Source organism: Anomaloglossus baeobatrachus, chromosome 2, assembly GCF_048569485.1.
Source record: "Anomaloglossus baeobatrachus isolate aAnoBae1 chromosome 2, aAnoBae1.hap1, whole genome shotgun sequence".
Taxonomy (NCBI): domain Eukaryota; kingdom Metazoa; phylum Chordata; class Amphibia; order Anura; family Aromobatidae; genus Anomaloglossus; species Anomaloglossus baeobatrachus.
Window position 1 is genome coordinate 689074928 of NC_134354.1, and position 26822 is coordinate 689101749.

General features: G+C 41.7%; 1 protein-coding gene across 2 annotated transcripts in view; it reads left to right on the plus strand.

Moving 5' to 3' along the window:
- Nucleotides 1–26822, plus strand: part of MAP3K12 (mitogen-activated protein kinase kinase kinase 12) — a 216602-nt gene that overhangs the window by 113273 nt on the left and 76507 nt on the right. For both annotated transcript variants that reach the window (XM_075337201.1, XM_075337202.1), the window contains exons 2-4: nt 10537–11016; nt 14121–14307; nt 18545–18736. In XM_075337201.1, coding sequence (XP_075193316.1) covers nt 10602–11016; nt 14121–14307; nt 18545–18736 — 794 coding nt within the window. In that variant the 5' untranslated portion in view covers nt 10537–10601. The remainder of the gene's footprint in view (nt 1–10536; nt 11017–14120; nt 14308–18544; nt 18737–26822) is intronic.

The window sequence follows — 26822 nt, forward strand, 5'->3', positions numbered from 1 at the left end:
TATGAATTCAGTCCTATAGACGGCAAATTCCACCACGTTTGCCTGGAATGCGTCCTCACTGACCCTTCATTTACAGGATTTTTATCTTATGCAGCTTTAACTTAAGCCTAATTGCACAAGGAATGCATTACTGTTCTAAGAATTACGGGCATTCGTTTTATGAGGTAAATAATACTGTAGTGCTTGTCTCTGCAGTCTGATGCTTATGCCAGTGTGCGGTATTAGACATTGTTGTGAGTCCCTGAAGATCACATTATACACTTAGATTACTGATAAGAATTTAGACTTTTACATTGGTAAGATGTGACCAGCATTGTGTAGTATTGTATTACATTATTACATTGATACAGTATTATGCTGCAGTGTGCATAATATCACATATATGCAGTATGTGTGTATACATACAGCATTATACAATGTGTGTGTACATAAAATATACGGTATATTATACACACTGTATACATATGTATGTGTACAGTGTGTGTGTAATATATATTTATGTTCTGTGTGTGTGTGTGTGTGTGTATATATATATATGTATGTATGTATGTATGTATGTATAGGTATCATAGTATCATAGTATCATAGTTTTTAAGGTTGAAGGGAGACTCTAAGTCCATCTAGTTCAACCCGTAGCCTAACATGTTGATCCAGAGGAAGGCAAAAAACCCCCAATGTGGCAAACAAGTTCCAATGGGGAAAAAATTTCCTTCCTGACTCCACATCCGGCAATCAGACTAGTTCCCTGGATCAATACCCTGTCATAAAATCTAATATACATAACTGGTAATATTAAATTTTTCAAGAAAGGCGTCCAGGCTCTGCTTAAATGTTAGTAGTGAATCACTCATTACAACATCATGTGGCAGAGAGTTCCATAGTCTCACTGCTCGTACAGTAAAGAATCCTCGTCTGTGATTATGATTAAACCTTCTTTCCTCAAGACGTAGCGGATGCCCCCGTGTTCCAGTCGCAGGCCTAGGTGTAAAAAGATCTTTGGAAAGGTCTCTGTACTGTCCCCTCATATGTTTATACATTGTGATTAGATCCCCCCTAAGCCTTCGTTTTTCCAAACTAAATAACCCCAAGTTTAATAACCTGTCTTGGTATTGCAGCCCACCCATTCCTCTAATAATCTTGGTGGCTCTTCTCTGCACCCTCTCCAGTTCAGCTATGTCCTTCTTATATATCGGTGACCAGAATTGTACACAGTATTCTAAGTGTGGTCGCACTAGTGACTTGTACAGAGGTAGAACTATATTTTTTCATGAACACTGATACCTCTTTTAATACATCCCATTATTTTATTAGCCCTGGCAGCAGCTGCCTGACACTGTCCACTAAAGTGAAGTTTACCATCCACCCATACACCCAAGTCTTTTTCTGTGTCTGTTTTACCCAGTGTTCTACTTTAAGTACATAATCATAAATGTTATTTCCTCTACCCAAGTGCATGACCTTACATTTATCTACATTAAACTTCAATTGCCACTTCTCAGCCCAATCCTCCAATTTACATAAATCTCCCTGTAATATAAAATTATCCTCCTCTGTATTGATTACCCTGCAGAGTTTAGTATCATCTGCAAATATTGAAATTCTACTCCGCATGCCCCCAACAAGGTCATTTATAAATATGTTGAAAAGAAGCGGGCCCAATACTGACCCCTGTGGTACCCCACTATGAACTGAGACCCAGTCCGAGTACGTACCATTAATAACCACCCTTTGTTTCCTATCACTGAGCCAGTTTTTAACCCAGTTACACATATTTTCCCCTATCCCCATTATTCTCATTTTATGTACCAACCTTTTGTGTGGCACCGTATCAAAAGCTTTTGAAAAGTCCATATACACAACATCCACTGCATTTCCCTGGTCCAGGCTTGAACTTACCTCTTCATAGAAGCTGATCAAATTAGTTTGACAGGATCGATCCCTCATAAACCCATGTTGATACTCTGCCATAAGGTTATTTTTCTTGAGATACTCCAGTATAGCATCTCTCAAGAAACCCTCAAGGATTTTACCAACCGTAGAGGTTAAACTTACCGGCCTATAATTTCCCGGCTCAGTTTTTGTCCCCTTTTTGAATACTGGCACCACATTTGCTATGCGCCAGTCCTGCGGTACCGACCCTGTTATTAAGGAATCTGAGAAGATTAAAAATAATGGTCTATCTATCACAGAACTCAATTCCTGTAGTACTCTGGGGTGTATGCCATCCGGGCCCGGAGATTTGTCAACCTTAGTGATATATAAATATAGGTATATATATATACAGTGCCTACAAGTAGTATTCAACCCCCTGCGGATTTAGCAGGTTTACACATTCGGAATTAACTTGGCATTGTGACATTTGGACTGTAGATCAGCCTGGAAATGTGAAATGCACTGCAGCAAAAAAGAATGTTACTTCTTTTTTTTGTTTTTTTTTAAAATTGTGAAAAGTTTATTCAGAGGGTCATTTATTATTCAACCCCTCAAACCACCAGAATTCTGTTTGGTTCCCCTAAAGTATTAAGAAGTATTTCAGGCACAAAGAACAATGAGCTTCACATGTTTGGATTAATTATCTCTTTTTCCAGCCTTTTCTGACTAATTAAGACCCTCCCCAAACTTGTGAACAGCACTCATACTTGGTCAACATGGGAAAGACAAAGGAGCATTCCAAGGCCATCAGAGACAAGATCGTGGAGGGTCACAAGGCTGGCAAGGGGTACAAAACCCTTTCCAAGGAGTTGGGCCTACCGGTCTCCACTGTTGGGAGCATCATCCAGAAGTGGAAGGCTTATGGAACTACTGTTAGCCTTCCACGGCCTGGACAGCCTTTGAAAGTTTCCACCCGTGCCGAGGCCAGGCTTGTCCAAAGAGTCAAGGCTAACCCAAGGACAACAAGGAAGGAGCTCCGGGAAGATCTCATGGCAGTGGGGACATTGGTTTCAGTCAATACCATAAGTAACGTACTCCACCGCAATGGTCTCCGTTCCAGACGAGCCCGTAAGGTACCTTTTACTTTCAAAGCGTCATGTCAAGGCTCGTCTACAGTTTGCTCATGATCACTTGGAGGACTCTGAGACAGACTGGTTCAAGGTTCTCTGGTCTGATGAGACCAAGATCGAGATCTTTGGTGCCAACCACACACGTGACGTTTGGAGACTGGATGGCACTGCATACGACCCCAAGAATACCATCCCTACAGTCAAGCATGGTGGTGGCAGCATCATGCTGTGGGGCTGTTTCTCAGCCAAGGGGCCTGGCCATCTGGTCCGCATCCATGGGAAGATGGATAGCACGGCCTACCTGGAGATTTTGGCCAAGAACCTCCGCTCCTCCATCAAGGATCTTAAGATGGGTCGTCATTTCATCTTCCAACAAGACAACGACCCAAAGCAAACAGTCAAGAAAACCAAGGCCTGGTTCAAGAGGGAAAAAATCAAGGTGTTGCAGTGGCCTAGTCAGTCTCCTGACCTTAACCCAATTGAAAACTTGCGGAAGGAGCTCAAGATTAAAGTCCACATGAGACACCCAAAGAACTTAGATAACTTGGAGAAGATCTGCATGGAGGAGTGGGCCAAGATAACTCCAGAGACCTGTGCCGGCCTGATCAGGTCTTATAAAAGACGATTATTAGCTGTAATTGCAAACAAGGGTTATTCCACAAAATATTAAACCTAGGGGTCTAATAATAATTGACCCACACTTTTATGTTGAAAATTTATTAAAATTTAACTGAGCAACATAACTTGTTGGTTTGTAAGATTTATGCATCTGTTAATAAATCCTGTTCTTGTTTGAAGTTTGCAGGCTCTAACTTATTTGCATCTTATCAAACCTGCTAAATCTGCAAGGGGTTGAATACTACTTGTAGACACTGTGTGTATATATGTGTAATATATATATATAATTATATTTTTTATATATATATAATCTCTATCCAAGTATAGAAAAGAAGGGTCGCACTCCACAAGGATCTGGATGAAAGATGAAGCTTTAATCCAAGCACATATCAGGGATACAGGTGGTGGGGGAGGGTGAGGACGTGCAGCGCCGGACAACGGCGGCCGTTTCGCAAATAACTTGCTTTTACGGGTCCAGTGAAGTCAACTGGACCCGTAGAAGCAAGTTATTTGCGAAACGGCCCACCGTTGTCCGGCGCTGCACGTCCTCCCCCACCACCTGTATCCCTGATATGTGCTTGGATTAAAGCTTCATCTTTCATCAGGATCCATGTGGAGTGCGACCCTTCTTTTCTGTACTTGTATTTTTCATTGTCTTTGCCTTGGAATATGCACCCGGATCTCCCCTGACTTATTGGGAAACTGTGACAGCCAGTCGTATGTGGATCAGCTGTGCCCGGTACTCCTCACTGCTGCTCTTTTGTATATGTATGTATGTATGTATGTATGTGTATATATATATATATATATATATATATATATATATATATATATATATAATATATAATATTATTTCTTCCCTTCTGTGTACGTTTCAGCATTGAAGTTGCAATACCGGAAAGGATAAATTATGGAAATCACAGGATGGATAGACATGTTAAAGAGGTGGTTCACCCCTTTTCATTACTGGCCACATTGATATTATATTGAAGAACAACAAGGTTTCTCTCAAATACCTGGTGTTGCTAATAATGCCTGTGAGCTCTATTGGGGTTCGCTCACTCCCTTCAAGAGACCCCCCCCCCCCCGGGCTCCTTGACCTCTGATGTTCGGTAATGTCAAGTCAACTGAGGCCGGCCCCAGTCTTCCTGAGTGTTTTGGCTGTGGGCAGTTTCACCGCTCATCACAGCCCAGCATCTCCCTGCTCTCCTTCACTGCAGGGAGTCACAAGCAGGAGCAACCCTGGGCGAGCGTTGAAAAGCCGCTACAACCCAGTCACTCACGGAGACTAAGGCCGGCCGCGGTGATATCAGGCCAACAGGAAGTTGACATGAGGTCACGGAGCCCGGGGGTCACGCGAAGGGGGTGAGCGGACCACAATAGCGCCGCTCACAGGCACTATTGGTAAAACAAGGTATTTGAGAGAAATCTTGTTTCTCAACATATCGATGTGGCCAGTAATGAAAAGGGGTGAACCACCTTTTTCATAATATGCAAATGATCGCAAAATGAAAACTATATTTACAAAACATGAGCACGAAATGCATTTACACACCTTGGTTGCTATCCATTAGAGTTATTGTTCTGTTAAGGTGGATGCACTTGGCCACGCAAATCGATGCACTCGGCCACGCAAATCATTAAGATCTGATGCTGGCACTTCTCTTTGCTGTTGCCGACCAATGACATCCTAGATGTTGTTGATGGGGGGTAAAAAAGTAAATAGATGCTGCAGGCCATCATAACATGTTTAGGGTACACAGGCGGATCACAGTTGCACAAGGAACATGCGGCCTGGCGTTGTCAGGTCGAAAAACTGTTCTCGGGACACTTTGGAGAAATGTCCTGGTTCCACGATTGATCCATAATGCAAGTGTAATTGGGCATCACATTTTAAAACTGAGGCATCAAACAGTGTCTACACAAATCTTCAGAAGGAGCTTTCATGACATTGCATTATGAGCCAGACTTCCAGCTACAGGTTTTTCATTGACCTCAGACCACTTCCCTAAAAGGTTATCACAATGCAAGCAAGACTGCATTGGAGGCTGGAATGGAGGTTTACCTTCTTCAGCAATGGGTCCGGTATTGTCTTTGAGGCAGTGATAGCCGGAGATTGGTCAGGAGACCATGCCTTCATGAGGAAATGTCACACCAGTTCTATTCTCGGGATTACAGTGTTGGGTGGCATACTGAAGGGTGGCTAGACTCCTCTAATCTTCACTCCAGGTGTGCTAGAAGCTCAGCATTACAATTATTATTAATTATTGCTTGTGGAACCAGTGGTATGGCCATTTCTCCAAAGTTTTTGCAGGAGCTATTTTTTAAAATGACAATGTCAGGCCACAGATTGCTTAAGCTACTATGAGCAGCTTGCTTGGTCTAAACAAGCTACTGTGGCCTGAAGCATGTCTGGACTTGTCTACCATTTGTCTAAGGGGTACTTTGCACGTTGTGACATCGCTACTGCGATATCGTCGGGGTCAAATCGAAAGTGACGCACATCTGGTGCTGCTAACGACGTCGCAACGTGTAAAGCCTAGATGCGCCGATAAATGATCGCAAAAGCATCGAAAATCGGTGATCTGTGTAGTGTCGGTCATTTTCATAATGTCACACCAATACGAGATACGATGTTGTTCCTCGTTCCTGCGGCAGCACACATCGCTGTGTGTGAAGGCGCAGGAGCGAGGAACATCTCCTTACCTGCCTCCACCGGCTATGCGGAAGGAAGGAGGTGGGCGGGATGTTACATTCCGCTCATCTCCGCCCCTCCGCTTCTATTGGCTGCCTGCCGTGTGACGTCGCTGTGATGCTGCACGACCCAATGTGATTAGTTGGCAATTGCAAAAGGATCTGCATGCCAAAATGTATTAAAGGGAACCAATCACCAGGATTTTTGTATATAACTCAAAGCCTGTGCTATACTGACACTATCAGGCTGATTCTATACATACCTGTAGTGGTCAGCTCAGATGTTTTAGGTTTTGAAATCCAAAACAGTAAAGTTTATAAAATTAGTTGCTTTTTGAGTGGTAGATGAAATGAAGCAGATAATATATTCATAGTTATCCCCTCTCTCTGTTAGAATTCGCATAAGCCTTATACAAATGACTCACTTTGTTGCAGGACCTGTGTGAGGTCATACCCGTATGACCTGCTATCCAGCTTTGTTGGCTGAGGCCACGCCCCTTCTGGTCACATGGGTATGATTTCACACAGGTCCTGCAAGAGACAAAATGAATAGTTTGTATAGCACTGGCTTTAGGGTATATACGAAAATCCTGGTGATTGTTTCCCTTTAAGCATGGGAGAACATTCCTCAGACAGCCATTAATAAACTCATTGATAGCAGACAAGAAGTATAAAGGGGGCTTTACACGGTAGCGATATCGCTAGCAATTTCTAGCGATAGCGACCGTGTAAGTACCCAACCCCGCCCCCGTCGCGCATGCGATTGTTTGTTTGTGATCGCTGCCGTAGCGAACATTATCGCTACGCAGCGTCACACATACTTACCTGGTCGGCGGCGTCGCTGTGACTGCCGAACAATCCCTCCTTCAAGGGGGAGGGACGTTCGGCATCACGGCGACGTTACCGCAACGTCACTAAGCGGCCGGCCAATCAAAGCGGAGGGCCGGAGATGAGCAGGACGTAACATCCCGCCCACCTCCTTCTTTCCTCATTGCGGCCGGCGGCAGGTAAGGAGACTGTCCTCGCTCATGCGGTGTCACACATAGCGGTGTGTGCTGCCGCATGAGCGATGAACCACAACGCTAAACAACCCTTACCGATTTTTGACTTTGGGACGACCTCTCCATGGTGAACGATTTTCACCATTTTTGAGGTCGCCTAAGGTCGCTGGTAAGTATTACACGCTGCGATATCGTTAATGACGCCGGATGTGCGTCAAAAACAACTTGACCCCGGCGACCAAACATTAATGATATCGTAGTGTGTAAAGCCCCCTTTAGTGCGTACTACTCTTCGCATGATACTCTTACTCGATACGGAATAAACTGACATGGTATGAAAATTTTGTTTACATTAATTTCATAATTTGCATATTAACATGGTTGTGCAACCTGTGATTTACATAATTCAACAACTTTTGCTTCCTGTTGTCGCCATGTCAATATTGAGGACTGTGTATGTTTATCTATGTGTGTATATATATGTGTATATATATGTGTATATATATATGTATATGTATATATGTATAATTGAGTGTGTGTGTATGTATATATGTACATAAGTGTATGTATGTATATATATAGATATAGATATATATATATATATAGATATATAATATATAGATATATGCACACACAATGGTGCTCAAAAGTTTATAGACCCCTCGTTATTTTCCGTATTTCTGCATAAATTTCAAATACCACCACATCAGATTTTCACACACATGTCCTAGAAGAAGATAGAGAACAAATAGGTTAAAAATATTAGACTTTTAGCCATTGTTTTTTATTGAGGAAAATGATGCAATATCTCTGGTCTATGAATGGGAAAAGTATGTAAATTCTTAGAATTAGCAGATAATTTGAAGGTGAAATTATAAGAGTCTAATGTTTTCAATCAATGGGATGATAATCAAGTGTGAGTGGGTGACCTTTTATTTAGAGAATTGGCATTTTATCAACGTCTAGTTTTCACAACCCGTTTTTAATAGAAGTGTATCCTTGCACAAACGTAAGAGATTTCGAAGGACCTCAAGAAAAGGTTGTTAAAGCTTATCAGTTTGGAAAAGGTTACTAATACTAAACCATCTCTAAAGAGTTTGCACTCTATCCACAGTCACAGGTGGTGAACAAATGCTGGGAATTCAAGCAGTGCACAGCGCGCTTCATCAGGGCGGCCTCAACTGTCCTGCCAATTTTTCCTTTTTGTCTTGTTCTTAAACTTGTTTGGATTCCTTATACTGTATTCTTTACTTGTTTTTAGCGATCTGTCAATAAAGTTGTTTACTTTTGCATTTATATATGGTCTTAGTGATTCTTCTCATGTTAGCATATTTATGATATGCTACATGTGACCTGTATTTGTGGGACTTTATGGGTATTGTAAGTTGGTTAGGGACATGATTATGTATCACTTACCAATACTGTATATACCGTAACTATTAAATTTTCTCCTCCTGTACTTGGTGGAGCAGCGTTCCTCACAGGCTGCACATCACTGCTGTCTTCAAAATGGCTACTAATGGAGGATCATGTGACCAGATCTCTGTCAACATCCTCCAATTGAAAAATTGCTAGTTTGTTTTAAGTAGAGAAGTCTGATGGATAGGTTTCATCATATGCTTCTCCATCAGCAGCTATTTTAAGAAGTGGAGTACAGTCTGTGATGAAGGGGACCACGAGCGTGCAGCATTTCACAAATCAGAGGAACCTGTATTACTATATACTAATAGTAAGTATTATAAATTATGAAGTGGGACAACATTGCTCACTGCATCCCTAAATTTCTTCAAAAGAAACTTCCCATCTGACTTGTAAGTGACAGCATACATCCAGCAGTGTAGTTGTGTACGTATGTATGTATGTATGTATGTATGTATGTATGTATGTGTGAGTGTCTGTGTGTGTGTGTGTGTGTGTGTAATATATATATATTTATATATTAAAATCAGTGCAGACCAAAGGTTTGGACACACCTTCTCATCTCTACAACAACTGTTAAGAGGAGACTTTGTGCAGCAGGCCTTCCTGGTAAAATAGCTGCTAGGGAACCACTGCTAAGGACAGGCAACACGCAGAAGAGACTTGTTTTGGCTAAAGAACACCAGGAATGGACATTAGACCAGTGGAAATCTGTGCTTTGGTCTGAGTCCAAATTTGAGATCTTTGGATCCAACCACCGTGTCTTTACAGAAAAGGTGAACGGATGGTCTCTACATGGCTGGTTCCCACCGTGAAGCATGGAGGAGGAGGTGTGATGGTGCTTTGCTGGTGACACTGTTGGGGATTTATTCAAAATTGAAGGCATACAGAACCAGCATGGCTACCACAGCATCTTGCAGTGGCATGCTATTTCATCCGGTTTGCGTTTAGTTGGACCATCATTTATTTTTCAACAGGACAATGACCCCAAACACACCTCCAGGCTGTGTAAGGGCTATTTGACTAAGAAGGAGAGTGATGGGGTGCTACGCCAGATGACCTGGCCTCCACAGTCACCAGACCTAAACCCAATCGAGATGGTTTGGGGTGAGCTGGACCGCAGAGTGAAGGCAAAAGGGCGAACAAGTGCTAAGCATCTCTGGGAACTCCTTCAAGATTGTTCGAAAACCATTTCCGGTGACTACCTCCTTGAAGCTCATTAAGAGAATGCCAAGAGTGTGCAAAGCAGTAATCAAAGCAAAAGGTGGCTACTTTGAAGAACCTAGAATATAAGACATAAAAAAGTGTGAAACAACTGAAAATAAGTATTTCATTCCACATGTTTTAATTCATAGTTTTGATGCCTTCAATGTGAATCTACAATTTTTAAAGTCATGAAAATAAAGAAAACTCTTTTGAGAAGGTGTGTCCAAACTTTTGGTCTGTAATATATATATATATATATATATATATATATAGATAGATAGATAGATAGATAGAGATATATAGATAGATAGAGATATATAGATAGATAGAGATATATAGATATATATATATATCTATATATATATATATATAATATATATATATATAATTTTTAGAGTGAACAATGGTGTCCAAGACATTGTCTTTCTATAATTGGACATTCACATTAATACAGCTGCCTGCTTATTGTGATGAGCTAAACGTTGACTGCCCCCAATAAATGCAGCCTATATCTAAATCATTGTAATATGTTGAGTCCATTTGGTAGATTATTAGCATTGATTAACAGAATATTTACGGTTTCTTTTTCTTTACAGAAGTAAAATTTAAGAATTGGACAGAATTTCTTTACCTAAGCTCCATATTTTTCCTATGAACTATTATGGCATGTCTACATGATACCCGCACTCCCTCACCGTCCTTTGCCAGTCTTCTCTCAGATGGACCTATAAGACATCTGGACATTGATACACCACCTGGCTGCACCCCAGAACAAGAACTGACCCCCACACAATGTGTATTACGTGATATGGTACGAACAGAAGTCACACTTCCAAATGATGATCCTTCATCTCCTCTTACGCACAGCGTACCCCAAGATCCACAAGAACCTGAGGACAGAGGTGGTGGGGGTGCAGCAGGTGGTCCCGGAGATGACAGACCATGTCGTGCACTTGGAGACAGCCGCATGCAATGTCAGGCTGGAGTTGGTTTCTTGGGTGGACTTTTTGGCTGTCTGAGGCCAGTCTGGGCAATGATTGGTAAAACGTATTCAACTGAACACAAACAACATGAAGGTAGGAAACCATTTACAGTGTCAGTATGTGCTGAAAGTTGTAAAAATATAATGTATAATTGAGTCAGCTGCTAGACCTACATCTGGACTCTATTTGGACTATTTCTACAAACATGCAAAACATGACCCCTTCCCCCATGCTTTTCAGTATATTCTGACTTAAGTCAATGGTAAACTATTCCTATTACCATGTCCCTTATAATTGGGATAGTTTTAATTAGTACGTATGTTAATGTGAAAGTTCCTAAATATATGTATGCTATTCATTCTACAGTTATTAGGACTAAATAACTTTGCCTACTTAATAGTTTGGACTACCAAAAATTGTGACCCCAAGGCAGGGTGAAATGGCAGTGAAGACATAGAAGAAACCAATACAGAGTGAGTGACAAAACTGAAATCATAACAATAAATAAGTTTGAAAATAGTAAAACTTTACTGAATTAAATACAAATTATTAAAAAAACATACAAAGAAGTCCCAACATACAGACAACGACAGATTGGTGAGTAAGCACTGTGGGAACCCAGTCGTAAAAAGACCCCAGTGGTAACAAGTGTCTATATTTCAAATAGAGTTGAGCGAGTACCTAACTATTCGTTCTTGCCATACTCATAACGAATACTGTCTAATACTCGCATATTCATTCAGAATAGCATGTGCAATGCAAGTGAATGGGGAACACTCACAAAGTAATGAATATCGTACTATTCGTGCAAGTAGCGAATAGTGCGGAATTTGGGTTACTCGTTACATTGCGAGTTTTCCCCATTGACTTGCATTGCACATGCTATTCGGAATAAATACGCGGAGTGGTAGACAGTACTCGTTATGAGTATAGCAAGAAGGAATAGTTAAGTACTGGCTAAACTCTACAAATATTTGTAAGAAATCTACTACAAAGAAACCAATAATTGTTAGTTAAATATCTGAGATCAATATCCTATAATAAGGAAGGTAAAGAGTACAATCAATGTATAGCTCACAGGAGAAAGCTATCATAGTAAAGATAAAAACAAGATGAACGTAGTATTAAAGAACTCAACCATCAAACACTTCACGTGCGTTTCGCCAATGCTTTGTCAAATGTTATGACTTTAGTATTGTCGAGGGACCCAAACATTTCACCTTTTTCTTTTGTCCCCTTACCCTTCGCAGCTATAATATAAAACACCGATAATAGGATTGGATTACATGGCCACAGGAGCCTTTTATTTAACATATATAGATCAAAGTGGAGAAGGGGTTAAACCCGCGCAATCCGCCAGATAAATTCAGAGGAGATGTTGATAATTCAGAACATTCTTTTATTCCATGGGTCTACGCGTTTCAAGGTCTGTGACCTCTTCTTCAGGACCAGTAAATCAACACTACATGTACATACAAATGAAGCTCTTTTATACCTGTGGTAACCACAAAGTACCGCCTCCCGGCACTTTGAAAAAAGTCAGAAGGGAAAGAAAAAAAAAAAAAAAAAATCTGCATGCATGATACAGCGTTTTTCACAGATATCATATACTTTGTAGAATGCTATTATACTGGTCATAAAAAGAATTTATATGAGAAATACACATTCATAAATTGGAAAATTATAAAATAAAAAGAAAAGGAAAGAAAAAAAGTCAAAAATCAGGACACGAACTCCAAGAAAGTTGCCCATAAAGTAGCCTTCGATTTTTGTGGTGTACGCCACCAGTAGTTCTCAAAAATCTGTGTATCCCTAAAGTTATGTTCACAAGGTTGTGATATATGCGTACAATTAAATAAAACATATGTTTAATAAATATATTAAAAACATTTCAATATAGAAAAAATGATAAAGGAAAGAGATGAAATAAAATGATAATAAAAATGCATAATTTTCTGTGAACTTTTTAACATATATAAACATCAGAAAATAACTTGGATTGGGTCAGGTCCTCTAAGCTCATAAATCTGGTGATTTAAATAATAATAATAACCTTAACATTAAACTCCCTGCTGGACCACACTTACTCCCAGCCGTTACCACCAATTTGGGAGCACCAATAGAAAAGGTGGGGGGGGGTAAGAATAAATACAAAACAAGGGATCCAGCATTCCATTGCCAGTGGTCCCCCAAATCACCAGGCCACCAACCAAAACTGGCAAATTAAAGGGATTCATATCTCTATGAACCCCCATTAACAATTGACACCAACTTTGAGGACCCACCCCAACCGCTGATAGCCACCATGACTCTGCTACCGCTCAATAGGGAGGGCGGGCAAGACTTTCCCAGAGAAGTTCAGGTCAAAGCGATCCTCCACCCCCAGGCTGACCTATATAAACCCCAATGGTCCCCTAGCCCCCACACCTTCTTGGTATCTGCTCTCCCTTAACCAAAGTTATACCGGCCTCTACACACCATGGGTGAGGTTCCGGCCTTATACTAAGCATTGGTGAAATGCGCTTCAGGTGTTTGATTGTTTTATCTTTACTATGATGGATCTTTCCTGTGGTCTATACATTGATTTGGACCCTTTACCGCCATTATTATATTATATTATATGGATATAATGATTGGTTTTATTGTGGTGTATTTCTTACTATTCATTTGAGATATGAATACTTGTTACAACTGGGGATTTTTTTTACTACTGGGGTTCCCACAGTGCTCCCCCACCAATCTGGCATTGTGTCTGCACGTTGGGACTTCTTTGTGTGTTTTTTAATCTAATCATTTGTATTTAATTTTATAAAGTTGCACACACTGTTTTGGTTTCTTCTATGACTTTTTAGTTTACTACAATGGTCAAAGAAGTTGTACAAAATTAGAAAAACATGGGTATTTTCTCTAGAACCAGTATCCCAACCATCCAAGAGTTGTGTGTGGTATTGTACGTCAGTTTTATTGAATAGTAAGGGTCTGAGACACAGTACCCCACACAACCTGTGGAAAGGCATGGAGCTGATTTTACAAGTTATTAGACAAGTTCTTCAAGACCTGACTACCACATAAAGTTTCAGTTAAATATTCAGTGGAGTTATACTGGACTGGTAGAGTAGATCATTAAATACTGAGAAAAAGGTGAAAAATGTATCTATATTTTTCTGTGTACATTTACAAACTTGTCTTTTGTCAAGAAAATTCTTGGGAAGTTCCTTTCGAGGAGATTCAGGATCTGCAGTGGGTGGGCAGTGGTGCCCAAGGAGCCGTCTTCCTCGGAAAGTTTCATGGGGAAGAAGTTGCTGTAAAGAAAGTTAGAGACATAAAAGAGACGGAAATTAAACACCTCCGGAAACTGAAGCACCCCAATATAATAACATTCAAGTGAGTAATGTATCCATTTCCATTGCACAAATACATTTAGGTTAGGGAAACATGGGGGACTAATGCAATCATCGCATGACACTCGGCTCACGCTGGCAGCACAACGGGAGCCGAGTGTCATGCGAGTGTCACTGTGACTGAGGTCTGATCATGCGATCGGACCTCAGCTGCGGGCTGGCTCTGAGTAGGGGCGGGCTGGCTCTGAGTAGGGGCGGGCTGGCTCTGAGTAGGGGCGGGCTGGCTCTGAGTAGGGGCGGTCTGGCTCTGAGTAAGGGCCTTTTTCTTTTTATGGATCAATTGGAGATTGTAAGCATAAGGCTGAGGCCACATGGGGATTACTGCGTGTCCTCTCATTACACTCATTACACTCTGCACAGCGGCAGCCGAGTGTCATGCGAGTGTCACGCGACTGTGGTCCGATTGTGTGATCAGACCACAGCTGTGGAGGGGCGGTGTGGCGCTGTGGAGGAGAGGGAGGGATTTATCGTTCTCTCTCCTGCGTTGCCGGCTGATGCGATTGTCGCCCTGTACTCGCATTACACCAGTGTAACTCGAGTGCAGTGCTATGTTTCTCTCGCCCCATAGACTTGAATGGCTGTGATTGAAACAGGATCGCATTCCACATACAGCATGCTGCATTTGTTTTCTCGGTCCTATTAGGGGTGAGAAAATAATCGCTCATGGGAGCTGCTCCACAGAGTAATATTGGTCCTAGTGGAATGCGATTTATTTATTCATTTATTTATTTTATCACATTCCACTCGCTCCGTATTACTCAGTGTGTGCTGACCCTTAAAAGTTAAACTTTATGCCTACATTACTCATTTCAGGCAGACATTTAATGAATGACTTTTGATTTGTTGTTGTTTTCAACACCAGTGTCATAAGCTTAACATGTCAAGTCATCAATTGATGGCTGCTCTGATCTATGGCTGGTCTGGGCTTTAATTGATTGGACGCAGCTCAGTTGTTTGTCAACTAATTTTTTAATTACAGCACCCAACAAAAATCGAAAAAATCCAATATGGCAGTTAAACTTTTCCAAAGATTTCTGTCTTCAGTTAAGTTTGTTCAGAAAAGTGCAAGAATTAGACAAAAAAATGATCTAAATCTGACTGTTTTCAGCCATCCACAATTTCCATGCGCGGTCAGTTTTAGGTCCCTGGGCGTGTTTGGCAGCCTGCATAATAGTTCAACCTTTTTTTATAGTATGTCAGTCATGCCCAGGGAGTTAATTAGAAGATCTGTGGCAGGACTAGTCTAGAAGAAAAGACTCCCCCCGCTGGACCAGTCCTGTCTTACTAACACATGTGATGCTGCAGGATTAAACTTCACCCTTCATGCTTTTCAGCGTTAATAAGCAAAATAAAATACATTAACAGAATATAAAAATCCCCCCCCTCCCCCATGCCTACTTATTTGGGGACAGTCTGGAGACGTGACAGGTTCCCATTAACTACGTAACTAAAAATATATATTACTAATTGTTAACACTTCATATGAGGACAGTTAAAGGGAACCTGTGAGGTGCAATATGCACACAGAACCACGAGCAGTTCTGGGTGTATATTGCTAATCCCTGCCTAACAGTCCCTGTATACATCAGCATAGATAAAGAGATCTTTAGAAAAAGTATTTCTAAAGATCCTGTATAATATGCTAATGAGGCCAGGGACTAGTTGCAAGGGCGTTACTTCCCTTGGCTAGTTGGCCCTCTTAGCATGTTAGCACACCCCTGTGGGCATACTAAACACGTTAATGAATGTGCAGTGACACCGCACATACCTAACTCTTAATGGCAGCCGGCGAAGGATGGATGCATACTGCGTATGATCCGGAGTTCCCGGGACTTCTGGTCATGTTTACTATACCTCAGTGAAGTTGGGAAGCTTACTCCTGGTATCAGTCTAGTGCGCATGATCAGGCGTCCTTGGGACTCCGGATCATGCCCAGTACGCATCCATCCTCTGCCGGCCGCCATTAAGAGTGAGGTTTGTGCGGTGTCACTGCGCATTTATTAACGTGTTAGTAAGCCCACAGGGGTGTGCTAGCATGCTATGTGGGCCGTCTAGACAAAGGAAGTAATGCCCTTGAGACTAGTCCCTGGCCCTCATTAGCAAATAAGAAACGATCTTTAGAAATACTTTTTCTAAACATCTGTTTATTTATGTTAGTGTATACAAGCACAGTTAGGGAGGAATTACTAATATACACCCAGAACTGCTCGTGGTTCTGGGTGCATATTGGATCTGCCCGGTTCCCTAAAGGGGAATCTGTCTGGAGGGTTTTGCTATGTAAGCTGAGGACAGCATGGGTTAAAAAACAACAATTTGTGCTTCTCTTATCAGGCTCTGCGCTGTTTACTTAAACTAAAAGCTTAATCACTTGGTGATTATCATTGCTGTGACTAGGTGACTGTGCCATGTTGTCCGGCACAACCCCTCCTGTAATTGACTCCTTACTGTCAATGTACAATGTCTATTGAGAGCCTGGTGTGGACAAGACAGCTCGCTCAGGTCTGCTGCTTTGCTAAAAACTTCAGACTTTATCAGAACGGCTGCAGCCTGTAAACTAAATGATGCATTCAGAATCTCTTTGCCTACATCAGATGAAGTAACAAAAACCTGCTGACAGATTCCCTTTATTGCTGCCATACACATTAAACTAAAGTTGTCCGAACCTGCCGGTATCTGAGGGATTGGCTGATGGTGTAATATATATATAGGGGCCTCACGACAGATGATGTTGGGGGAGAGAAGGATCTGACACCTCAGATTTCCCATGGAGAAACGTTTTGTTCTCTGTGAGAAAAGCCACTGCCAGAAGAGTTTGGCAGTGACTTTCAGAGACCACGTCTGAGCACGCAGCACAGCCAAGTGTTCCTGTGAATGGGGAATCTGGAGAGAGAACTGTTGGCCAAATGTTTGTTTTTCTTACAGTTTTCTATTGTGTATAAGGAGCTCTACTTACTTTTAGTACTTGACCTCTTTACTGCAATTATGTCTCAAGTTTTGTGGAGAACTAGACTTTACTAGCAGATAATATGCAATATTTAGGGATGCGGCTAAAATATGTGTCTTATTCATTTTAAGTTTAAATTTTTCACCAAGCGAGGCTTGAAATACCCGATCAGTTACATAGGTTCAATAAAGACCTAGGTCCATCTAGTTCAACCTTCCTCCACCAATTCTACATTTTGTCACTAAATCATTTATAACTGACCATGTTGTGTGTACTGAGGAAATCATCCAGCCCTTTTTTTAAGAAGTTGTTATAGTATCTGCCATTACTACCTCTTGTGGTAGGGTATTCCACAGTCTGACTGCTCTTACTGTAAAGAACCCTTTCATACTTAGTTGCCAGAATATCCTTTCTTCCACTCTCAGTGAGTGCCCCCAGTGTCCTGGTCTTTGGAAGGAATAAGTCCTGTGCCAGTCCTTTATATTGACCACACATGTATTTATACATATAAATGAGATCTCTTCTTAGATGTCTTTTTTTTTTCTAAGCTAAACAAATCCAACTTTTCCAACCTCTCATCATATGGGAGGCCTTCCATTCCTTGTAATAATCTAGTTGCTCGCCTTTTGAACGGACTATAACTTCTTGATATCCTTTTTAACACTGGATCCCATATTCCAGATGTGGCCTTACAAGTGATTTATAGAGGGGTAACAAGACGTTGGGATCCCGGGATCTAATCTCTTTTTATACACCCTAATATCTTGTTTGCTTTAGCAGCTGCTGCCTGACATTGAGTACTGCTGTTCGATATAGTTGATATAAGGGACTGCACACTACCAAATAGGTCTTACCGGTAAATGACGCGGGTCTGGTAGTTTATGGAAGTTTGAAAGAAAAAATCAAATTGAGATTGAAACATTGTGAACAATAAACACAACGGCACTTGCCAAGTAATGATTTCACGGCCCATTTACTTAGAATACATATAGAAGCAGTACTATTTGTGAGAATCCTGTAATTAGTGGGTCCGATAAGAGATGATGATCAATGGTTCATAATAAGGATTACTGAATCATAGACATAAAGTATAAATATAGTAATTATACACTATTCATATTCATTATCGCTTTACATTCAGCTCAAGCACGTCCGTGACCGAGACCCTCCTACTGTGTATTTACTAGGATGATATTTATTGTATTACTATAGTGTTTTATTATTCACTACTGCTAACTGTTCCATTAGATCTTAATGACGTTTTTCTCTCTTATAGGGGTGTCTGTACCCAGGCTCCTTGCTATTGTATCCTGATGGAGTTCTGTGCCCAGGGGCAGTTGTATGAGGTTCTGCGTGCCGGAAGGAAAGTCACCCCTTCTTTATTAGTGGACTGGTCCATGGGTATCGCTGGAGGGATGAACTATCTGCACCTCCACAAAATTATCCATCGAGATCTAAAGTCACCAAAGTAAGTATTTCCATAATGTATGTACATATTTATTTTCATTATGTGTGTGTATGTATGTATGGATATATTTATAAAATATTTTGGAGGAATGTGCCCAAACTTTAGTAAAGCATAGGTGGAGGAGTCACCTATAGCAAACAATCAACTCTCTTCTTTAAAAGCACTACTCCAGCTGTTTTTGAGGTTTTTGACAGCACTGGAGTGAAGCTTTAAGTCCGAATCCCCTGCCCCCAGTCTTAAGGGGGCTTTACACGCTACGATATCGTTAATGTTTTATCGTCGGGGGTCACGTCGTTAGTGACGCACATCCGGCGTCATTAACGGTATTGCAGCGTGTAACACTTACCAGCGACCTTAAACGTCCTCCAAAGTGGTGAAAATCGTTCACCATGGAGAGGTCGTCCTAAAACCAAAAATTGTTAATGGTTGTTTAACCCCTTAACGACCGCCGATACGCCTTTTAACGGCGACAAATTAGGGTACTTCTTCCGATCCGCTGCTTTTTAACGGCGGTCGGAAAAAAGGGTCTAGCGCCCCCCCAGAGTCGGAAAAGTTCCGGGGTCTCAGCTGCCGGGGGTAGCTGAGACCCTGGAGATCATGATTCAGGCTGGTTTTTCCGGTCCCCGCTCACCTGATGACTGGTATACACCGTATACCGATGATCAGGTTACAGTAAATGTCAGTGCCGGTAAAAAATGATTTATCTCCCATCTGGCATAAACATACATGTCAGAAGGAAGATAAATCTCATCCCTGGTGTCGCCAAAGTGTCCCCCCCGACCTCCCCCCCGACCTCCCCCCCCCCCCTCCCGAAAATCCAAGATGGCCGCGCGCACACCACAGCGCGCCGGCTGCATTTACCCTTTTCCTCTGGTTACTGTCGCATGTGCTGTCAGCTTCACCTTGGCTGGTGATCTAATTTGGGGGGACCCCCACGTTTGTTTGTTTTTTTTAATTATTTATTTATAAATTAAAAAAAAACCAAAATAACAGCTTAGGGAGCCCTCCAAATTGATCACCAGACAAGATGAAGCTGTCAGCTGTGGTTTGCAGGCTACAGCTGTCTGCTTTACCCTAGCTGGCTATCAAAAATAGGGGGGACCCCACGTCATTTATTTTAATTATTTTTTTTTCTTTTTGGGCTAAATACAAGGCTAGGTATCCTTTAGTGCCACATGAAAGGCACTAAAGGGCGTCAGCTTAGAATATGCAGGGGGTGGGAAGTTATATATGTTTGACATCTATCCATTCATCCATTGTAGCATTTTAGGCTGTGCGCCCACAATCGGGGTTTGCAGCGTTTTGGGCACAGAGTGTTTTCCCTGCATCCATATCGCTGCATTGTGTAGTAGAAGCACAGTGGAAGGATTTTTAGAAATCTCATGCCCACTGAGCTTCTTTTCTCCTCAGCATAAACCGACCTGTGGCGCAGCTTCCCGAGCCTCAGCATGTCAATTTATGCTGCGGAGATGAGTGTTCTCTGCAGGTAGAATAGAACTAAAGTCCACAGCAGCCTGAACCCATACGTGGGCATGGGCAGCTGCGTTCTCCCGTGGACAACACTCACATCTCTGCAGGAAGGCTGACACTGTGTACTAGACGCCGTGTCGCTGGATCATGGCCACATAGCCTAAAAGTGAGAATATTGTTGCTACAGCAACATTTTTGTGAAGTACCTGTGGATTCAAAATGCTTACTATACTCCTGAATAAAATCCTTGAGGGGTCCAGTTTCCAAAATGGGGTCACTTGTGAGGGCTTTCTGATGTATATGTATTTCATATGATCAATATAAAGGAGAAGAAAAGTACTAAACGGCCAACCACATAATCAAAAAACATCAAGACCATTGTCTTTATGGTATAAAAACCTAAATAAGTTTATTAAGCATAAATTCAGACAATGGTAAAATCACAATAGTAGAAAAAAGCATAATAAGCAGGAAATCAGTCCCAGATAAACATTCCCAAAACAAGGGGACATCAGCCCTATATGGTAATAGTATACACAAAAATGGGCAAGCAGCACCCTGAAAATGTAGTAGAGGAAAATTCCTCATACTACAAATACAATAAAGTATATATAGAGCAGAGCTTCTTACCCATTAGAAAGTGCAAGGTGCTAGGTCAGTGCCAGGGCAGAGGTCCAATTATCAGTGGGAGAAGCCCCAACGCGTTTCGCTTGCGTTGCTTCTTCGGGGGGCAATGCAATGCAATTTCATATGATGTATGATGAGGTACCCAAGAGGCCCTGCTAATGTGACATGGTGCGCGCAATTTATTTCAACTTTTCCAAAATTCAAATGGTGCTCCTTCCATTCCAAGCCCTCCCATTTATCCAAACAGAGGTTTTTGGCCACATATGGGGTATCCCTGCGCTCACAAGAAATTGGATAACAACCTGTGGGGTCCACGTTTTGTTGTTGCCTCTTGAAAAAGTGAGAAATGTGAAACATTTTTGTGAAAAAAATGAAAATTTTCAATATGGCAACCTAAGCTTATCAAATTCTGTTAAGTATTCGTGGATTCAAACTGCTCACTATACACCTAGATAAAAGCCTTGAGGTGTCTTGTTTCCAGAATGGGGTCACTTGTGGGGACCTCCACTGTTTAGGCACCTTACGGGCTTTCCAAATGCGACATAGTGTCCACTAATTATTCCAGCCAAATGTTCAGTCAAATGGCACTTTTTCCCTTCCGAGCCCTGCTGTGCACCCAAACAGTTGATTTCCACCACACATAAGGTATCTGCATACTCAGGAGAAATTGCACAATAAATTTTATGCTGCTTTTTTTCCTTTTACTCTTGTTAAAAAAAAAAAGCTATGTGGTTGAAGTAACAATTTTGTGGTAAAAATGTATTTTTTTTTATTTTCACAGCTCAACATTATAAACGTCTGTGAAGCACCTGGGGGTTCAGGGTACTCACCAAACATCTAGATAAATTCCTTGAGGGGTCTATTTTCCAGAATGGAGTCACTTGTGGGGGACCTCCACTGTTTAGGCACCTCAGGGGCTCTCCTAATGCAATATGGTGTCCGCTATTGATTGCAGCCAATTTTGCAGTCAAATAGCACTCCTTCCCTTCCGAGCCCTACCGTGTGCCCAAACAGTTGATTTCTACCACATATAAGATATCACCAAACTCAGGAGAAATTGCACAATAAATTTCATGGTGACTTTTTTCCTGTTACCCTTGTGAAAAAAAAAAGCTACCTGGTTGAAGTAACAATTTTGTGGTAAAATTTTATTTTTTTTATTTTCATGGCTCAACGTTATAAACTTCGTACTCACCAAACATCTAGATAAATTCCTTGAGAGGCCTAGTTTCCAATATGGGGTCACTTGTTGTGGTTTTTTGCTGTTTACGTACCTTAGGGGTCCTCCAAATGCGACATGGTGCCCGCAATCTTTTTCAGCCAAATTTCCTTTCCAAAATTCAAATATTGCTCCTTTCGTTCCAAGCCCTCCCATTTGTCCAAATGAAGGTTTCAGACCACATGTGAGGTATCACTGCGCTCACAAAAAGTGGGTAACAAACATGTGGGTAAAATTTTTGGAATTGCCTCTTGAAAAAGTGAGAAAATTGATGCTAAAGCAACATTTTTGAGAAAAAAATGACAATTTTCAATATGACAACGTAACGTTATCAAAATCTGTGAAGTACCTGTGGGTCCAAAATGCTCACTATACCCCTCGATAGAAGCCTTAAGGGATCTAGTTTCCAAAATTGGGTCACTTGAGGGGGTTCCTGCTGTTTAGGTACCTTAGGGGATCTGTAAATGCAACATGGTGCCCGCAATCTGTTTCAGCCAACTTTGCTTTCCAAAATTCAAATATTGCTCCTTTCGTTCCGAGCCCTCCCATTTACCCAAACAAAGGTTTCTGACCACATGTGGGGTATTGGCGCGCTCATAAGAAAGTGGGTAACAAAGTGTGAGGTCCAATTTTTGGTATCTTGAAAAAGTAAGAAAATTAGTGCTAAAGCAACATTTTTAAGTGTAATGTTAATTGTTATTTTTTTTCATTCCACATTACTTTAGTTCCTGTGAAGCACCTGAAGGGTTAATAAACTTCTTGGATGTGGTTTTGAGTACCTTCAGGGGTGCAGTTTTTAGAATGGTGTCACTTTTGGGTATTTTCTGTCACCTAGGCCTCTCAAAGTCAGTTCAAATGGGATGTGGTCCCTAAAAAAATGGTTTTGTAAATTTTGTTGAAAAAAATGGGAAATTGCTGATTAACTTTGAACCCTTCTAACTTCCTAACCCCAAAAAATTTTGTTTCAAAAATTACGCTGATCTAAAGTAGACAAGTGGGAAATGTTATTTATTAACTATTTTGTGTGACATAACTCTCTGGTTTATGGGCATAAAAATTAAAAGTTTGAAAATTGCAAAATTTTAATTTTTGTTCTCAAATTTCAGATTTTTTCACAAATAAAATAAAAACATATCATCCTAAATATACCTCTAACATGAAGCCCAATATGTCACGAAAAAACAATCTCAGAATCACCGGGATCCATTGAAGCGTTCCAGAGTTATAACCTTATTAAGTGACACTGGTCAAAATTGCAAAAAATGGCCTGGGCATTAAGTACAAAACTGGCTTCGTCCTTAAGGGGTTAAAGATGTTGTTCCTGCGGCAGCACGCATCGCTGTGTGTGACGCCGCAGGAGCGAGGAACCTCACCTTACCTGCGTCCTGCCCGCAATGAGGAAGGAAGGAGGTGGGCGGGATGTTCGTCCCGCTTATCTCCGCCCCTCCGCTTTGATTGGCCGGCCGCTTAGTGACGACGCGGTGACGTTGCCATGACGCCGAACGCACCTGCCCCTTGAGGGAGGGATTGTTCGGCAGTCACAGCGACGCCGCCGACCAGGTAAGTGCGTGTGACGCTGCCATAGCGATAATGTTCGCTGCAGCAGCGATCACACAATATCGCATGCACGACGGGGGTGGGTGCTTTTGCGTACGATATGGCTAGCAATTGCTAGAAATATCGTAACGTGTAAAGCCCGCTTTATACTCCCTTTCTGGCGGTTTCATCTTTTTTTCGGTCCCGTGGTGCCATCTTGTATCCATAACTTAATTTTACCCAGAAGTCAGAACTTATATCACAAGCTCTCAATAAAAATCTGAGAGCCTGGATGAGGCCAGAACGAGGCTCTCATAGACTTTCTTATAGTTGTGACTTCTGGTATGCTCCATGAAATACTGGAGCTGCTGCCAAGTCACAAATCGCCGGAGATAGACCGAAGTGGCGTTGATAACGCAAGAAAGCGGTGGCAGGTGAATATATATAAGACCGGGGGCAGAGGACGTAGATTTACAGCACCACTCCAGTGGTGAAATAAAAACAAACGCCGGACTGGTGCTTTATTATTACAATAGGCCGGAGCAAAGGACAAGTGAAGTCGTTCATGGCAAATAGCCAGGTTTCTGCTTCATTTTTCAACTAGACACTGAAACTTTCCGATGCAGGATGAGATAGAAAAAGTACTTTGAAAACAGGGAGTGCTGTATGCTAAGCAGTTGTGCGGTCATGTCACTCCTCTGAGGAGTCAGGCTAACTAGTGCTATATCTGTCTTGTTTGATGTCCCACAGGCCAGTCTCGTGCATAATCTGAGGCCTCCACAGCAGCTTCCAGTGCATGCACAGCAAAGTACGGTGTGCTAGCCAAGGCTTCATCTATACATTGCACATTCATGCCGGATGCCGCTTGCGATGACTTTCCAGCCTTTAGGACACAAATCAAGCCTGGCAGAGGACATACCTTGGGGCTTGGACCACTGATCTTTTCTGACTCTAGCAATGTCTCTGGCTATGTCTCTGAACAGACCCAAGACATATATTTGTTCCCATTCCCTTTATCTCCTCTTTTTATTTCTGCACCAAATCAAGGATTCTCATTGACTTTGGTCGAATAAGTATTTGCATGCAATTTTATGATAAAGCTGCACTAGAAAACGCATCAAAAAATGCTCTCTGTGCACATACCCTAAGGCTATGTTCACACAGGACTTTTTTGCAGCAGGTTTTCCCTGACCAAAACCTAATCTTGTGGTAGGGTATCTCCTGGGAGTCATCTGCGGCATTTTTGCAGCAGTTTTGCAGCATTTCTTCTATACTGTGGGGGTTTTTTTACTGCAAAATCATGGCAAAAACACTGCAAAGATTTGACATGCTCAATCTTTGAATAACGCTGCAACAACCAAGGAGGTTGACAAAACGGTCAGGAAAAATCCAGGTTGTGTGTGTGTGTGTGTGTGTGTGTGTGTGTGTTTTCTGAAATCTCATCGGCTATGCTGGGACTGTGAAAGGCAGAATTTTATTAGCATGAATTTGCATAAAACCAAGGCAATAATCATGCTGCAAAACAGCACTGTGTGAACATAGCCTAACGGTGCATAGAGAGAGGTAGTACAGTTAGGTCCAGAAATATTTGGACAGTGACACAATTTTCGCGAGTTGGGCTCTGCATGCCACCACATTGGATTTGAAATGAAATCTCTACAACAGAATTCAAGTGCAGATTGTAACGTTTCATTTGAAGGTTTGAACAAAAATATCTGATAGAAATTGTAGGAATTGTACACATTTCTTTACAAACACTCCACATTTTAGGAGGTCAAAAGTAATTGGACAAATAAACCAAACCCCAAAAAAAATTTTTAGTTTCAATATTTTGTTGCGAATCCTTTGGAGGCAATCACTGCCTTAAGTCTGGAACCCATGGACATCACCAAATGCTGGGTTTCCTCCTTCTTAATGCTTTGCCAGGCCTTTACAGCCGCAGCCTTCAGGTCTTGCTTGTTTGTGGGTCTTTCCGTCTTAAGTCTGGATTTGAGCAAGTGAAATGCATGCTCAATTGGGTTAAGATCTGGTGATTGACTTGGCCATTGCAGAATGTTCCACTTTTTTGCACTCATGAACTCATGGTTAGCTTTGGCTGTATGCTTGGGGTCATTTTCCATCTGTACTATGAAGCGCCGTCCGATCAACTTTGCGGCATTTGGCTGAATCTGGGCTGAAAGTATATCCCGGTACACTTCAGAATTCATCCGGCTACTCTTGTCTGATGTTATGTCATCAATAAACACAAGTGACCCAGTGCCATTGAAAGCCATGCATGCCCATGCCATCACGTTGCCTCCACCATGTTTTACAGAGGATGTGGTGTGCCTTGGATCATGTGCCGTTCCCTTTCTTCTCCAAACTTTTTTTTCTTCCCATCATTCTGGTACAGGTTGATCTTGGTCTCATCTGTCCATAGAATACTTTTCCAGAACTGAGCTGGCTTCATGAGGTGTTTTTCAGCAAATTTAACTCTGGCCTGTCTATTTTTGGAATTGATGAATGGTTTGCATCTAGATGTGAACCCTTTGTATTTACTTTCATGGAGTCTTCTCTTTACTGTTGACTTAGAGACAGATACACCTACTTCACTGAGAGTGTTCTGGACTTCAGTTGATGTTGTGAACGGGTTCTTCTTCACCAAAGAAAGTATGCGGCGATCATCCACCACTGTTGTCATCCGTGGACGCCCAGGCTTTTTTGAGTTCCCAAGCTCACCAGTCAATTCCTTTTTCCTCAGAATGTACCCGACTGTTGATTTTGCTACTCCAAGCATGTCTGCTATCTCTCTGATGGATTTTTTCTTATTTTTCAGCCTCAGGATGTTCTGCTTCACCTCAATTGAGAGTTCCTTAGACCGCATGTTGTCTGGTCACAGCAACAGCTTCCAAATGCAAAACCACACACCTGTAATCAACCCCAGACCTTTTAACTACTTCATTGATTACAGGTTAACGAGGGAGACGCCTTCAGAGTTAATTGCAGCCCTTAGAGTCCCTTGTCCAATTACTTTTGGTCCCTTGAAAAAGAGGAGGCTATGCATTACAGAGCTATGATTCCTAAACCCTTTCTCCGATTTGGATGTGAAAACTCTCATATTGCAGCTGGGAGTGTGCACTTTCAGCCCATATTATATATATATAATTGTATTTCTGAACATGTTTTTGTAAACAGCTAAAATAACAAAACGTGTGTCACTGTCCAAATATTTCTGGACCTAACTGTATTTGGCTC